Raw genomic sequence first — 17,061 nt, forward strand, 5'->3', positions numbered from 1 at the left:
CCAAATTAACATGAGGAATCATTGATGCCGTTATGCATCACTCAGCCTGGTTCCCCAGTGTGCCCCCACTGACCTGGGAGCTAGAAATTGCACTTGAATGTGTATATGTCAGTCCTGGGGTGGATTTGCTGCTCCCAATAAGTAGCCTGCCTCCCAAAAGCAATGCTGGCAGTTAGACACACAGGCAGGGAGCGAGCGTCCCTATTGGGGATTAGGTAATCCCTTCAGCATGTCCTCAAGGTTTACATCACAGCCTCTGAAGCGTAGGAGGATCTGAGAGTGGGGCTATTTCTGCTCAGAAATTAGGGTTCAAGCACTTATGGTTTGGAAACTAGAGTGAAACAGCTTTCAGTTTCAGCTCTCCCTCATACCAATGATCTGACCTGGGGCACGTGACTTCTGTTCGTTGAGCTTCAGCTTCCTCATCTGTCAAATAGGGTTTTTACAGTTCCTACCTCATAAGGTTGTGACAATGAAATGAGACCATGCATGTATCGTGCTTAGCACAGTCCCTGGCACGGAGTAGATGCTCAGTTAAAAGCCAATGTTTCCGATGTCAGTGAGCCCCTAGTTATTTCCACGGTCTTCTGGCTGATAGGACAGGAGGCCCAGTGAGGTGCCCAGACTCAACCTCAATCTTCTCTGCCTTTGAAAAGTCTGTATTTTAATTACAATGATGTGGCCCTCAAGGAACAGATCAATATTTTTCAGCAAAAAGGACAAGAAAATGCCAGTCTCAAATGTGACCATGTTCAGTGGCTTATCCAGCCCTTGGAATACATGAACACATGAAGACCCTGTTTTCTGTCACCCTGGGAAGGAGGTCCCATGGTTTCAGTTACATTTTGTAATAATTGATAAGGAAAGCGATGAGATGCTCAGGCAGGAACCACAGGGAATCACAGATCAGACACTTCAGAATGGGCCCGATTTTGACACAGGCTGTGGTTTCCCATGTAAACTTTCAGCTTTGAAGAGGCCTTGCTCATAATTTGCGCCTCACATCCAAAAGTCAATACCGTCATTACCTGTTGGGGAGTGTGTGTTTTGTGCTGAGACTTCCTGTGGATTAATTTTATTTAATCCTCACACCAACCCCATGAATGAGTTCAGGTCCCATCAGTCCTTTTTAAGTAAGGATATGCAGCTGGGAGAGGTTAATTAAGGTGCCCAAGGAAGTGGAAGAGGCCATGTTCAGTGCCGAGCAGCCCGGCTGCAGGATCAGAAGGCTTGTGTGCTTTCCTCTGCCAGATGCAAAGGCCATTAAGAACCCTGTATAGAACTTAGAAGACAGGTCCCCTTTGGCACCACAGCTTTCCTTGAGTCTTGAGATACTCACACTTGATGCTACCCAGAGCTTCCTCCTCGCCAGGCTCCAGTCTGATAGTAGTTCATCCCACAGAGCCTTCCCAAGCCTGCTACAGAGCGTCCTTTACCAGCTGTGCCCAGCCCCTCCTTTATGAACTTGGTAGTGCTTTTCCCTCTCTGCTGCACGTTTCCTCATGGACCCTGGGGGACGGAAGGGGCTGGTCCCCGCTAGAGCAGGCAGCCAATTGCACCCCCACCTCTGGCCAGCCCTCTCTGCTCCTGTGTGCTGCCGTGTTTAGTAGTTAATGGGCATCTCTCTGATAGGTCCCTGTGACTCACAGCCCTGCCAGAATGGAGGCACGTGTGTTCCAGAAGGACTGGACAGGTACCAGTGCCTCTGCCCTCTGGCCTTCCGAGGGGAGGCTAACTGTGGTACGTATGCCCCGGCCCCGCAAGACTGACCCCTGGGCGGCAGGGAAAGGACAGGCTCCCCTTCTCACTGCCCACCCTTCCAGCTGCTGGGTAGAAACTGGCCCTCAAACCATCTGCTTTCCAGTGCAACCCTGGTCTGCAGTTCACGTGGCGCAGCCTCTCAGTGCTCCGTGAGTAGGTAATTCGGGTGCCTGAGCTCTGGATGAGACAGCGGCTCCCAGCTTATAGATGCAGAATGGCCATTGCTTGAAGTTTGAGCACTGCCCAGCCCAGCTAAAGACAGGAGTCTGCCCAACTCTGGCTCCCAGTTCTGGGGAGAGTGTTTTCTTCTCTATGCTACAAAAGCAGAGCAAGGAGCTCCAATTCCTTTTGATTTTAGAGATAGGAAATGAAGATGATAGTAGGCTTTTACCTCATTGGGTGGTTGAGAGTTTTAAGTGAGATTATGCAAAATGCTTAGTACTATGCTCGGCGCATATAAGGGCTTGCTGAATAATAACACTTAAAAACGTGATACTGAGTTAGTTGAAGATCTATATGAAAACCATTAATCGTGACCCTGTACGTCACAACTCTACCAGAGGTCCATTCTAGCATGGCTCTAGACCTCCATGCAGAAGGCAAAGCAGTGAAGCCTCTAGAAGCAAACACAGGCGCATATCATCATGATCTTGAGGTCGACAAAGATTTCTCAGCACACACACAGGACTACCCATAATGGAAAAAATAACATAGACGGCATTTTTCTTTTTAAAAAGTGGTCAGATGGAAACCCTTAGTGAGTGCCAGGAGGGAGAGCGCCATGTCTGGCCTTGTCGCTAACTCTGAGATGAGCCACCAGTCACTTAACTCCGGGTGGCCACAGTTTCTCTGCCCCATCTCCTCCTGGGAGGGAGTTCCTCCTGCCCCGCATGGTGCTTAGGCATCTCGGGTTGGACAGATCACATGCCGTATGGCCACGGCTTGACAGTGGGCATTGCTGTGATCCCCGCAGCCCTGAAGCTGAGCCTGGAATGCAGGATCGACCTCCTTTTCCTGCTGGACAGCTCTGCAGGCACTACTCTGGACGGCTTCCTGCGGACCAAAGCCTTCGTGAAACAGTTTGTACAGGCCGTGCTGAGCGACGACTCTCGGGCCCGAGTGGGTGTGGCCACGTACAGCAGGGAGCTGCTGGTGGCGGTGCCTGTGGGAGAGTACCAGGATATGCCTGATTTGGTCAGGAGCCTTGATGGCATCCCCTTCCGTGGTGGCCCCACACTGACTGGCAGTGCCTTGCGGCAGGCGGCAGAGCGTGGCTTCGGGAGTGTCACCAGGACAGGCCAGGATCGACCACGTAGAGTGGTGGTTCTGCTCACTGAGTCACGCGCTGAGGATGAGGTGGCCGGCCCAGCTCATCACGTAAGGGCGCGAGGGCTGCTTCTGCTGGGCGTGGGCAGTGAGGCCATGCGGGCAGAGCTAGAGGAGATCACGGGCAGCTTGAAGCACGTGATGGTCTACTCAGATCCTCAGGACCTGCTCAACCAAATCCCTGAGCTGCAGGGGAAGCTGTGCAGCCAGCCGCGGCCAGGTAAGGTCCTAGTTGGTCAGTAGGCCGGTTAGGTCTTGGCCACCACCTAACCATCATTCTCTGCCAGCACCTGTGCTAGGGGCGGAAACCACAGCCCCACTCTTTCAGGTACCAGTTACATAACAATTTCTCAGTTTACCTGTCAATAAAATGGGACTAATAGTAGTACCTCCTGAGAGGCCTTCAGCGAGGATTAAATAAGATAAGCAGTGTACATGCTTGGTACAGAGCAAGCACTCAGCAAACCCTAGGTGTTGCTATTAGCATTATTAATCATGATTTTATTGTTGTTACAAAGAGCTCTGAATCTACTAAGCAGGCTCCAGAGCAGCAGCGTCCTGGCTCCTTTGATGGGAACGAAGGAAGTGCATTCCTGGTGCACACATGCACGTTTGTGTGTGCGCACACAGGTGCACACACATGCATACACACTGCTATAGCCATACAAAACTGAAACAAACGCTTCCTGAGAGGAGACGTATCCTGTCTACCTGGGATGCATTCTGACATTTTTCTATTCTGTTTTGCAAGCCATGAAGTTGATTTTTTTATGACCCCTATTGGAAGGCACTCTAGAGAACACTGTCCCCGCATGGAGGCCTGGCCCATGCCCAGAGATGTAGTAGCTGAGACATGTACTTTTTTTTCTTCTGAGACAGGGTCTCGCTGTGTTACCCAGGCTGGAATGCAGTGGCATGATCATAGCTCCCTGCAGCCTCCAGTTCCTGGGCTCATGTGATCCTTCCACCTCAGCCTCCTGAATAGCAGGACTACAGGTGCACAACACCATGCCCAGCTAATTGTTTTATTCTTTATAGAGATATGGTCTTGCTGTGTTTCCCATACTGGTCTTGAACTCCTGGGCTCAAGCAGTACTCCCACTTCAGCCTTCCAAAGTGCAGGGATTACAGGCATGAGTGAAATACATCCTTTATAGGGCTCCTGGAGTTCTCTGCTTGCTAGGTGGGCATGGGAAGCTATGGATGCCACCACTGTCCCCAAGGCAGGAGGCTTTCTGTCCTGTAAGGGAGAAGGATGAATTGGCTGCCCACTCCCACCCTGCCCCTCAAGGCTGGTCTAAGTGCTTTGGTTCTGCTTTTTTTTTTGTTTTTTAATAATAATTGTAGATTTATAGGGAAAGAAATTGACAATAGTGGAGAGTTCTCTACATCCCCCACCCAGTTTCCCCTCCCTTTAACACCTTGCATTCGTATGGTACATTATTACCATTAACAAATCAATATGGATCATTATTTAGTGATCCATGTTTTACTCATATTTGTTTAGTTTTTACCTAATGTCATTTCTCTGTACCAGAATCCCATCCTGGACTCCACAACACATGTATTTAGCCCGCCTTCCCCGTAGCTGTGATAGTTTCTCAGCCTTTCCTGGTGTGGGAGTGGTTTTAAAATCTGAATATTTTTAAAATAAAGCATCAGATCCGCTGACTCCATACTTAGAATTTCCAGTGGTTCCCCTTTGCACTTGGAATAAAACCCAAATTCCTTCCCCTGGCTTCTGAGACCTCCCTGTGGCCTCGTCCTCACTGGCCTCTCTGCATCCCCTGCATGGGAGAGGCCTTCTGGCTCATACTTACTTGCCTTTCAGTTCTTAGCTGAAATGTCACTTCCCCAGAGAAGCTCTGATCTCTTTTCCCAGTCTTGTTATGTTACCCTACTGGTCTCTCTCGGAGTCCCCTGCTTTTCCCTCCACGCTGCTGACATCATTTGTAATTCTATATGCATTTCATGTCTGTTCCCCTAGACTGTCAGCCTATCGACAGCAGGCATAGGCCCATTTTATCTGATTAGTGCCCTGCATACTGGGGATGTATGAAGGCACAGGTGAAGATGCTGTCACAAAGGGCTGCCCCCAAACCCCATGGGTTACATAAGACAGGAACTTACACAGTTCAGAGGTGAGTGGTCCAGGCCAGCAGAGCTTGGTCATCTTTTGGCTTCCACTTTGAGGTGGAAGTTTGAAATTGATCACATCCCATCCGATAGAACTTAGACACATGGCCACCCTCACTGCCAGAGAGGCTAGGAAAGGTGGTCTGGCTGGGCACTCATCTTTCTGCTAATATACTAGGAAAGGACTGTTCTGAGGCTAAAAGCAGGCATGGAGGGTGGATTCTGCACTGAACAGAGCACTCTGGCTGACCGGGGCCCCACCCAACCCGGCAGTCTTTGGGTCCCATGTCGGGGCTCTGGCTGGCAGATCTACTGCTAAAGCCCCTCTGCTTGCTCCCGCAGGCTGCAAGACACGAGCTCTGGACCTCGTCTTCATGTTGGACACTTCCGCCTCAGTAGGGCCCGAGAACTTTGCTCAGATGCAGAGCTTTGTGAGAAGCTGTGCTCTCGAGTTTGAGGTGAACCCTGATGTGACACAGGTTGGCCTGGTGGTGTATGGCAGCCAGGTGCAGACTGCCTTCGGGCTGGACACCAAACCCACCCGGGCTGCGGTGCTGCGTGCCATTAGCCAGGCCCCCTACCTGGGTGGGGTGGGCTCGGCCGGCACCGCCTTGCTGCACATCTATGACAAGGTGATGACTGTCCAGAGGGGCGCCCGGCCTGGTGTCCCCAAAGCTGTGGTGGTGCTCACAGGTGGGAGAGGCGCAGAGGATGCAGCTGTCCCTGCCCAGAAACTGAGGAACAATGGCATCTCTGTCTTGGTCGTGGGCGTGGGGCCTGTCCTAAGCGAGGGTCTGCAGAGGCTTGCTGGTCCTTGGGACTCCCTGATCCACGTGGCAGCTTACACCGACCTGCGGTACCATCAGGACATGCTCGTTGAGTGGCTGTGTGGAGGTGAGTCAGGGAATCCACACCCTCATGGCTGTCTCCATGGCAGGCCCTCAGCCTGAGCCTTCACATACATCATTACAAGGATGGCAGCTCTTCCCAGCTACTGAGCACTTGCTTCCCAAGTGCCAGGTTCTGTGCTAAATCCCATGCTTGCATCAAATCCTCCAGTAGGCATAACTGTCCCCATTTCACATTTAAGGTGCAGAAAATGTAACAGATAACTCCCTCCCAAACTTGAGAATGTATGCATTCCCGTGAAACAGAACACATTTTTAGGTTACCCACAAGCTCCGTAAGGGTCTAAAGATCCCACGTTGACACCGACTTGGGCAGTGACAGAGCCCAGAGCAAATGGCCAGGCCAGCCTGAATCCAAGGCTTCCTTTTGCCAGTGAATTCCTCTTCACCTTCTTGAACGTCTGCCATGTGTATGGCACATCTGAGCAATGGAATCTCCATGAGTCTGTAGGAGAGCTGGGTCTTACCTACCCAAGTAGTATGCAGTACCAACCATGAGCTACCAGGGCAAAGGAAGACGTGACTCTAGTAGCCTTGCACCGCTACTGGGCTTAGGGTGGGGGTCTTTGGGTCTAACCCATGCCTGGCCTGGCGGGTGTGTTCTCCATTGTAGAAGCCAAGCGGCCAGTCAACCTCTGCAAACCCAACCCGTGCATGAACGAGGGCAGCTGCGTCCTGCAGAATGGAAGCTACCGCTGCGAGTGCTGGGATGGCTGGGAGGGCCCCCACTGCGAGAACCGTGAGTGGAGCTCTTGCTCTGTATGTGTGAGCCAGGGATGGTATTGTGAGTCCTGCCAAGTCCCACAAACTCAGCAGAAGGCAGGTTCTAAAACATTGATCCAGTGGAAGGAATTATTCAGTCATTTATTTACCCACGAAACATTTAGTGAGTACCTCCTGCATCCCAGGCGTTAAAGTGCGAGAACACAGCGGTAAACAAATGAATACCACCTCTGCCCTCATGGAGCTTCCATTCTAATGTGGAGACAAACAACAGCAAATTAATTGTCATACGACACGTGGTGTGTTAGACAGTGCTAAGCACCCTGGATAAAGTAATGATAACTAGCAGGGAGGCAGGGGTGGGTAAATTCGGTGGTGGGAGCTGCTGGAAACTCTTTTGGCGTGTTTTCTATTTGCTCAGTAAAATGGGAGGAACAGCTGAGAGTGAGGAAGAGGAGGCGGCGCTGGAGGTTTGAGAGAAAGAATAGCAAGTGACAGTTAAGAGTTAACAGGTTAGGACCTAGGGAGTGATTGTTGGGAGGTATTAGGGGCCCACTTATGGCTCCTGTTCCTGAGTTTGAAGTTAGAACAACCAGAAATCAGATGAGTCTAGTCAGAGCCTTGGGTTTTTGGCTACCAGCAGAGGTTGGCTTCCTAGGGCCAGAGGGAGGGTGTAGAGGACAATCAGATGGGGTCTCTGATCTGGCATCTTCTGCTGTGGGCGAGGTGGGTTGTGGAATAAGGGCAGGGGCTGCTTGGTGGGCCAAGAAGGGGATGCAGACACTCCTGTCCTCAGAGTTCACTTCCTTCCCCAGGGTTATTGAGAGGAGATGCCCCAGAGGCACATGGCTCCCGCGCAGGAGGGCAGCAGCTGTACCCCTCCCAGCAACTACAGAGAAGGCCTGGGCACTGAAATGGTGCCTGCCCTCTAGAACATCTGTCCCGTTGGGGTCCTTCCTGCTGTGTCCAGAACTGCTATTCTCACCAGGGTAGGAGGATGTTCCGACTGCAGCCATGCTGCTTAGGGACAAGAAAGCAGCTGATGCCACTGGTTGAGGACGTTGTTGAAACCTTTCGATGTGTAAGTAAAGACCGACTTTGTGTAACTGCTTGTGCCTTGTTGACGCTATGTCATCTGCCACCTTTCCTTTCATAATCAAGGGGTCCTGGAGACTTAAATTTGGTGGCCTGTCTGACGTTCCTTTGCCCACAATCAGTGTTAGCCAGAATGCTGTTGACACAGTAATGCCCAGCAGGGGCCTTTACTTTTGGACCTCAAAGGCCATGGCCTTTCAAAATGGAAAGCGGCAGCTTTTCCGCCTCCCCAAGACATTCTGGATGCATTTGCATTGAGTCTGAAAGGGGGCTTGAGTGGCATCTGTGACTTTTGGTGACTCCATTTTGTGTGTGGGAGAGACTTGAAAAGATTCCAGACTGAAATGTGACCAGTTAGCCAGCTTGCTTGCTGAGGGGGGAGAAGCTGAGTGTGCAACTGGCCGAGGTCTGGAGGGGCCACGTGAAACTGGTCTGAGTAGTGAGCAGTGTCCACTTGAAGGGCCTTCCTTTTAAAAGTTTATGGCTGGAGGCTGTGGCTCACACCTGTAATCCCAGCACTTTGGGAGGCTGAGGTGAGTGGGTCACCTGAGGTCAGGGGTTCAGCACCAGCCTGGCCAACATGGTGAAACCTTGTCTCTACTAAAAATACAAAAATTAACCAGGTGTGGTGGCGGGTCCCTGTAATCCCAGCTACGCAGGAGGCTGAGGCAGGAAAATGGCTTGAACCCGGGAGGCAGAGGTTGCAGTGAGCTGAGCTCATACCACTGCACACCAGCTTGGGTAACAAGAATGAAACCGTCTCAAAAAAAAAAAAAAAAAAAAAGTTACTTACAAGGGGTTAATTCTGGCATGTTTATGGAATTCTTTCCTTATTCTCCTTTTAGTGGGGCAAAGAAAAGATTCTTAAAAATATAAAGAAATTTACAGAGATTTTTGCTTTTTCAAGCATTGATCTTATGCTGTCTAGGTTTTAGTTTAGTTTTGCTTTGCTTTACTACACAGTTTTTAAAGGAATATTTCAAGAAATGTCGGTTATTTATTAAACAGGAATATTTGTACCTATGTGGCAAAGAGGCTTATTTGGAATATTCTCTAGCAAACTAGATACTTTCCCTTGCAGTATTTAGGAATTACTTCTTCTCCTTGGTTGTGTTGTTTAGAGTTGGATTTTCAGTAGAAATCTTTCTAGAGCTCTGACGTAACTTGAGACTTTGTCATTGTCTTTTTTTTTTGAGATGGAGTTTCGCTCTTATTGCCCAGGCTGGAGTGCAATCTTGGCTCACTGCAACCTCTGCCTCCCACGTTCAAGCAATTCTCCTGCCTTAGCCTCTTGAGTAGCTGGGATTACAGGCACATACCACCACACCTGGCTAATTTTTGTATTTTTAGTAGAGACAGGGTTTCACCATGTTGGCCAGGCTGGTCTCAAACTCTTATCTTCAGGTGATCCCCCTGCTTTGGCCTCCCAAAGTGCTGGGACTGCGGCTGTGAGCCACCATGCCCAGCCTGTTTTTGTTCGAAAGATAAATATTTTAACATAATGTTTTACATACAAACATTCAAGGGTACTTTGGCTTTAAGGACTTTAGGATTTCTGGTGCAAGAAAAGTGCTTGAAGCAGTATCACTAGGATTTGAAATATTAAAAAGTCTGGTGGAGCAGACACTGAGTTAACAGCCATCTGTGCTCAAGGGATACTTTCATTGATAATTTTGTTATTATGCTGCCCTTCACAGAAGGCGACATCCAGGTCAGGATCATGTGGACCCTGGCAGATGCTGATCTGTGATGTAATAGAAATTATATGAATTCACAGTCTTTAATAACAGTTTAACCATGTTATAATGTAGGCTTTTTGTCTTGTTCAGGGCTGGTATTTGGGTGCCCTGATTGAATTATTTGGATTTAAACAGCTAACTGTGGGCTCTGGACTTACACAGTAAAGGCCTCTGCTGTTTCTTTGTAGGAGATGGGGGTCCCAGCCTTTGAAACATTATTTTTTCCCTTTTTTGTAGTGAGGGTGCCACTGAATAGTTCAGCTTTTGTCAGTGTCCCCATAGTAGCAGACGGGAGTGCTAGCCGATGGCCTAATTAGTCAAGCCTTTTTCTTTCACTTAATAGGAATTAGCTTTAATTTTTATTTTTACCTTTAATTATACAAGATAGAAATACTTTCTTTGCAAGAATTAAAACATTGCATATAGGCCTTAAATTTCCTTATTTCCTCTGAATGATCCTGATTCCAGTCATCTTGCTGAACACCCTAGTTCTGATAATCGACCCTTGCTTTTCTAAAGAGAAATATTTCCACGCTAGTTCTGTTTCTTCCCTTTACAGTGGCATACCACCTCTTTGTCATTTTGCATTGTCTAGGACTTCCAGAATAATGTTTCACAAATAGCAGTAGTCACAGGCATCCGTATCTGGTTCTTGACTTTTTCATCATTATAATTGTTTTCTATGGGTTACTTGATCAGTTTCCTTAATTACTACTTGGGCAACCTTCCCAGTATTGGTATGTACTTCCAGTATTAGTATATTCCTAGATGAACTAAGAGTGTCTTTTATGTGCTGAGATTTATGGTATACTTTTTCCTCTTCCTTCAAGATAATGTATTTTTTTTTTACATTTAATCTGTTAATGTGATGGATTACCCATTTCTGTATTTTCAATCATTGAACCACCCTTGTTTTTTTAGATAGACTATTACACATCATTCTATAAACCCTGCTGAATTTCATTTGCCAACATTTTATTTCAGATTCTTTTAATCTGTGTCCAACAATGAGAGTGGTTTTCTTTTACATTTTGTTTCAAATTTTTGGTATCAGAGCTATACTAACTTTGCAGTAGAAAATACATATAATTTGAAAAATCTTGTGTCTATATGTAAGGCCTCCATTTCAGTTCTATTTTATATTGCCTTAGGTTGTCTCTTTATTGTATTAGCATTTTTAACGAACCAGATTTTGGTTTTGTCGTTTTTAAAATAAACAGATTTATGCTATAAACTTCCTTAATTACTACTTGGGCAACTTTCCCAGTATTGGTACGTTGTTTCTTTTTTCCCAAGAATTCTTTAAGAGTATATTTCAACTTCTGGGCCTACTGATTTTTCATTCACTTATATGTGATCAATTTCTGCAGATGTTTCCTGTGTCTTTGGTACATTGTTAACTGTATAACTAAAATTTGCTTCCTGCCTTATCTATGTTCTTTGATTCAAGAAGGCTGAGTCTCTGGCTAGGTGTGTAAATAACCAAAACATTTCCTTCCTTGAGAGCCCCCCAGGCCCTGTCCCAAGTCATTTCATGAAATACAAGGAAAACCTCAAATACAATGAACATTTTATTTTTAAAAAATCTAACTCACCACTTGGTAAAAGGTTACCAAATGTTTGACAGAGGAAGTAAATGCCCTGGTATTAGAAAGAAAATAAGAATAAAAAAAGACCTTTAGTTCTCAGGAATCAGTGTTAGAGAACTCTCATATACAACCCTCAGAAATGAGGCAGAGATAGATGAAATGTTTCAACCTGTGTTTAAAAAAAAAAAATGCCATCAGAGGAAAAGATGGGGGGAACACAAGGAACAGCACTGCCAATTTTAAGAGGGAGACTACCCTAATCAGAAATCACCACTTTGTTCTTGGAAGGGGAATGGACATTAAACAGAACTTAAAATCAGGGACTAAGAGAGCATTATATTAAACAACTCTTTCCTTAAAAATGGCCTAACCACAGGAACGAATCTGTAAACACAGGGTAATTTTTTTCCCCCTATAGTAAAGAGTCAGTTTAATCTCAAAAGACACTTCACTGTTCTAAATGAGAAGATTTTAAACATTTTTTCCTATGTAATACAGCATCACTTAAAATTTTATTTGAAGACAGTTGATTCAGGTCTGCCTTGGACTGGAAAGAAGGCTTTAATTTACTGGGATCAGTGCTTCAGCTTGGTCCCAAATATTTTCCCCATTACTGTTTCTGAAAACTCATGTCATAGATGGTTTTATAGATGATATCAACACTGTTTAAAATCACTGAAGACTAAGTTGGGCCTGGTAATACTGGAAAGAAGTGAAGGCAAAGATGGTTTAATCCCCAGCTGCTAAGTATTAGATAAGAGATGATGGTCTTCTCACTCACCAAAGCCACATGACCCGTAAAAGAGGGCCCTGCTTCCTTGATTCATCTTCCACCAAAGTCTAAACATGAGAAGGTTTTCACTATTTTAAGATCTTGATAAAGCAATTGATGAAAACTTCAAAACAGAAACACAGAGCATCCCGAAATACAATGTCTTGTTTACGTCCAATAGACTTAGGTCTCCAAAGAAGCATCTTTTTTTGTTGTATTATTTCCTTTGGCTCTGAAAAGGGACAGAGCCTCCTCTTAGCTGAAGCTCTCCATTCACAGTACTTCAGTCTTTGCTTTTTCTTCTAAACAGACTCACCTTTTCACAGAGTTTTTGCTTTAACAAAGCAGGATTGTCACCAAGGTCCATATTGACATGAGAGTCTGTAGTTGAAGCTGTTTTCTAACTTGCTCCTTTCTTCTCCCATTCCTAGGGTACCATTCAAATACCAGCACCCACCCACAAAAAAGAAAGTTATTCACTGTAGCAACCTTGACATACATAGAAAAAAATGTGACAAAAACTATTTAAAGCATAGAAAAGTCATAGAGATGACAAATACTTTTCAAACCTTGTGTGTTCATCACTGCTTAGCACACCTATTCAGAAATTTTGAGACTGTGGCACAATAAAGAGTGCTGTAAGTGATGTCTGCCACAGCAGCAAGAAAGTGGAGGCTCAGAGGCTTGCATGGATTTATTAGCCACTGTTGTTGGTGCCTCCAAATATCTCTAGCAGGTAAGCAGGATAGGAGCAGAGTCTGCCAAAAGCAAAGGCAGCCCTAGGCATGTTCTTTAATGTACAAATGAGTAAATGACACTTTTTGTCTAGCCCTCAGGAAGAAACCCCATCATAGCATGCATTCCTCATTTACAACTTGCTGTGAACTTTGCCACTAGTTGGGTGGGCAATTCATACCACCTATTTGAGTCTGTTTTAGTTTTAATGGTAGAAGTCCTGTGGGGTCACTGACTTTTTGATTTGAAAACTCAGTCACACTCTGTCCCTGAGCTGCAGCTGTCCCCCTGCAATCTATCCCTAACTGTGTGGAGGGCAAGGACACTTGAACTGAGTGCAGGCACCTTTCTGGTTGGTCAGTGCCAGAGACTGAGCCAAAGGGATGGCATTCCAGAGCCACTATCCCTCCCTGGTGAGCGCTGAGCCCTGGTTCAGAGCAGGTGCCAAAGCCACAAAGCACCACCTGGGTCAGAAGATGGGCCCTACCTTAGTGACAATTCTGGCCCCAAGGGAGGCTGAGAGTGGCTGCTTACCTTGGCTTTCTGGAGGACCATGCCTTTGCCTGTGACCATGACCGAGAGAGGCCTGTTCTTGAGCGTGGTTGCAGAGTTGACTGGGGTACAGTCTGGGGCAGAGGTGGGTGTGACAGCTTTGGGCTGTGGTTACAGGAGGAGAGCAAGGACTCAGTCAAGGGGAGGGACATGTAACCCACCTGCCCCAACCCATGTCCAGAGAGCCCTGCAAGCAGGCCAGGAGCCATGACTCTGGCACTCACGCGGGGGCTGATGTTCTCCAGGTGGGTGGTGTCCACGGTGGTGCCTAGCGTCACAGGTCCCGCTTCAGCCTTCTTCAGGTTGTCCTTTACCTCCATGATGCTGAGTTCCAGGTCCACGCGCCTACTCTCCTCCTCTCGGCACTCCTCGTCAATTTCCTTCAGCTTCTGCTCCAGGCTGGCCAGGACTTCTTTGTCTGGAGAGAGAATTATGCAGACCTCAGAGAATAGCATTTCAGCTCAGGCCAACTGCTGGGTGGAGGCAGGATCTACACACCCTGCCACTCCCACCTGAGAAGAACCACAGGGAGGAGCCTGGAGGCCTACACTAGCATTCTGCAAAGGCTGGCAGGCTTGGGGGGAGGAGAGCTCTGGCTTCACTAAAGGGTAAGAATCTGAGGCCTGGTCCCTTTTTGTAGCTTCTCAGAGACTCAGGGTTGTTTTGACAGCAACCCAAAAAGGTGAGGGGCTTTATTCATGGCCTATGGAGGAGGGCTGGGTGGCTTGACCTGCCCCACCGAGTTCCTTCAATCCTCTGGCTTCCCTAGGCCTAACAGAGCAGGAGTCCTCAGCCCTGGCTCCTCCTCTTAACCCTGGGCCTCTTGGATTGATGCCATAGGCATCATTCCATGGTGTGGCAGCCTGTATCCTAGGAGCTCACTGCTAGAGGAAAGGAGGGTTTCACATATGTACCACATAGCATCCTGAGCACAGGGCCGCTGTTTAAGAAAAATTCACAGATGCCATTGAAGGACCATCTCTAAAGACAGAAGGAAAGAAAAAGTATGCCAATGATGTTTTGAGGAATGGAGTTTAAAAAAATACAGTTCAGGCTGGGTGCAGTGGCCCATGGCTGTAATCCCGGCACTTTGGGAGGCCGAGGTGGGCAGATCACTGGAGGCCAGGAGTTCGAGACCAACCTGTCCAACATGGAGAAACCCCATCTGTACTAAAAGTACAAAAATTAGGTGTGCGTGGTGGTACACGCCTGTAAACCCAGCTACTTGGAGACTGAGGCAGGAGAATCACTAGAACCCAGGAGGCAGAAGCTGTAGTGAGCTAAGACCACACCACTGCACTGCAGCCTGGGCAACAGAGCAAGACGCTGCCTCAAAAAAAAATAATAATACAGTTCAGATTTAGAGGTATCAATGCTTTGAGAATCACTTTTTGATGATCTGTGGTTTATTAACCCAGGACCAACAGGGCTTATTTGCCAGGTGAGTGACTTACAATGAAGATTCTCTCTCTCCTTCCACCTACAATATCCACAAAGGAGACGAAGGGGTGCGAATCCCTGGTGCCCTCCTCACAGCCCCAGCTCAGTGATTTCTTGGGGCTTTCAGAGAATTGTCTTAGAGGAACCCCTGGCCACATTCATCAGCTCAGGTCCCACCCTCTAGTCTCAGCTGGGTGGTAAGGAAGCCCGGCTACTGCCCCATACCTCTGTGCACTGGCAATACCCAACACTGCTGAACCCTCAAAACCAGAGCTGCACGTTTAGAGAGAGAAGGCAGGTTGGTGGCTGTCTAGGGATAGGAGAGTAGGGGAAACAGAGCGGCTGCGAATGGGTACAGGCTTCTGAAACTGTGTGTGGCGATGGTTGTATAACTTCATGACTACACTAAAAACCACCGATTTGCACACTTTAAGTGGGTCGATTGCATGATATGTAAATTATCTCTCAATCAAGCTGTAATTGAAGAAAAGCCAGTGGGTGACTTCGCACCCTCAAGACCTTCCCTCGTCAGCCAGCTGAGTTTGTCCCAGACCTGCGCTACTGCTTGTGCTTGTTCATGCAACTCTACAGTTTAAATAAACACAGTTACTCCATGAAAACTAAGTCAAAAAGGTTCTAGAAGAGGCAGGTTGCAGCCGGGCATGGTGGCTCGCCCCTGTAATCCTAGCACTTTAGGAGGCCAAGGCAGGTGGATCCCTTGAGCTCAGGAGCTCTAGACTAGCCTGGGCAACATGGCAAGACCCCATTTCGATTTTGACTTTCTTTTAATTTAAAAAATTTTAAAGAGGCAGATTGCCAGCAAATAGCTGTCAAATGATAATGTGGTTTGGAAGATAATGTAGAAGGACTTCTTGGCAAGTGTCTTAAGGTTTTGTTCACTTTAAATAAATGAAAGCCAGAAATGAAGGCTGATGCATTAACAGTGTAGTTAATGCATGGAGGAGGACACAAGACTCCAGTCAGCTGAGCAGAGCTCAGAACGTCTGCAGTGCCAGGTCCTCAGAAGATGGGCCAAGGAATATGCATTTAAATGACAATAAAATACTCAAAGCCTAAGCATAATCCTACAAAACTTCCTCCTTTAACTAGCTTTTATGACGACCTGCTGGTCTGTTGATGTTCGGTCAGAGGTGTTCTCTCTCTGTGCAGGAGAATGACCTTTCAGACAGGATTGAAGGAGAGAGGACATGCAGGGAGCACCCACCTAGGCCCAGGGTGGAAGGGGCCAGGGCCACCAGGTGACAGCCAGATCTTCCCCCAAAAAGTGCAAGCCTACACGGGCCTCTGAGCTGAGGGTCCTCCCTACTGGAAGGCCTCTTACCTGTGCATTTCAATAGGGTCTCCTTCAGCTCCCGTTTCTCTTTCCGGAGCTGAGCCAGGTGCCCTCGGATTTCCTCCTTCTTCTTTTCAAGCCTCTCCTTCTCCTCCGTGTACCGCTTCACCTCAGCTTCTGTCCGATTCTTGCCAAGCTTGATCTCTGCAGACCCAGAGAGGGAAGCCCCAGGTCAGCCCAGCTAGACCACGAAGGCTGTCCCCAGTCTACTCAGGCTCACACAGAACCTGGGGCTTTGGTACAGGAGTAGAGCTGGATGCCAGGCCAGCCTAGCAGGGACAGGAAAGGAACCTGGGCCCACATCTTAGTTGCTGTGTGACCCTGGACAGGTCCCTCTACCTCTCTGAACCTGTTTCCGAACCTGAAAAGGATGGTGTGATGGTTAATACTGAGTATCAACTTGATTGGATTGAAGGATGCAGTGTTGTTGCTGGGTGTGTCTGTGAGGGTGCTGCCAAAGAAGATTAACATTTGAGTCAGTGGACTGGGAGGGGCAGACCCACCCTAAGTCTAGGTGGGCACCACTTCATCAGCTGCCAGCATGGATAGAATAAAGCAGGCAGAAGAACGTGGAAGACCTTGACTCACTGAGTCTTTCCCAGCCTTCATCATTCTCCCATGCTGGATGCTTCCCGCCCTTGAACATCAGGCTCCAAATTCTCCAGCTTTTGGGCTCTTGGACTTACAGTGGTTTGCCAGGGGCTTTCGGGCACCCAGAGATCCAGAAACAGTGGTTCACTTCCCTGAACCTTATAAGTTCCTCACAGACTGAAGGCTACACTGTCAGCTTCCCTACTTCTAAGGTTTGGGGACTTGGACTGATCCACTGGCTTCCTTGCTCTTCAACCTGCAGAAGGCCTACTATCATGGGACTTTACCTTGTGATCGTGTGAGTCAGTTCTCCTTAATAAACTCTCCTTCATATATACAT

The 17,061-nt window shown here is 47.7% G+C and overlaps 2 protein-coding genes across 14 annotated transcripts in view; one reads left to right on the forward strand and one right to left on the reverse strand.

The window, feature by feature from the left end:
- VWA2 (von Willebrand factor A domain containing 2) overlaps nucleotides 1-7,960 on the forward strand; it is a 48,288-nt gene extending 40,328 nt beyond the window's left edge. For both annotated transcript variants that reach the window (XM_009010314.5, XM_009010312.5), the window contains exons 10-14: nucleotides 1,633-1,740; nucleotides 2,735-3,307; nucleotides 5,566-6,117; nucleotides 6,745-6,870; nucleotides 7,670-7,960. In XM_009010314.5, the coding sequence (XP_009008562.3) occupies nucleotides 1,633-1,740; nucleotides 2,735-3,307; nucleotides 5,566-6,117; nucleotides 6,745-6,870; nucleotides 7,670-7,767 (1,457 nt within the window). In that variant the 3' untranslated portion in view covers nucleotides 7,768-7,960. The remainder of the gene's footprint in view (nucleotides 1-1,632; nucleotides 1,741-2,734; nucleotides 3,308-5,565; nucleotides 6,118-6,744; nucleotides 6,871-7,669) is intronic.
- Nucleotides 7,961-11,246: 3,286 nt separating this feature from the next.
- AFAP1L2 (actin filament associated protein 1 like 2) overlaps nucleotides 11,247-17,061 on the reverse strand; it is a 114,841-nt gene continuing 109,026 nt past the window's right edge. For 8 of the 12 annotated variants that reach the window (XM_035269164.3, XM_017963177.4, XM_035269159.3 and 5 more), the window contains 4 exons: nucleotides 16,119-16,274; nucleotides 13,561-13,754; nucleotides 13,319-13,441; nucleotides 11,247-12,476 (listed from right to left, as the gene is read on the reverse strand). In XM_035269164.3, the coding sequence (XP_035125055.2) occupies nucleotides 12,450-12,476; nucleotides 13,319-13,441; nucleotides 13,561-13,754; nucleotides 16,119-16,274 (500 nt within the window). In that variant the 3' untranslated portion in view covers nucleotides 11,247-12,449. Of the gene's footprint in view, nucleotides 12,477-13,157; nucleotides 13,442-13,560; nucleotides 13,755-16,118; nucleotides 16,275-17,061 lie in introns of those variants that run through there. The other 4 variants (XM_035269156.3, XM_035269160.3, XM_035269153.3 and 1 more) reach the window with 3 other exon arrangements.

This window comes from Callithrix jacchus, chromosome 12 (assembly GCF_049354715.1).
Source record: "Callithrix jacchus isolate 240 chromosome 12, calJac240_pri, whole genome shotgun sequence".
NCBI lineage: Eukaryota > Metazoa > Chordata > Mammalia > Primates > Cebidae > Callithrix > Callithrix jacchus.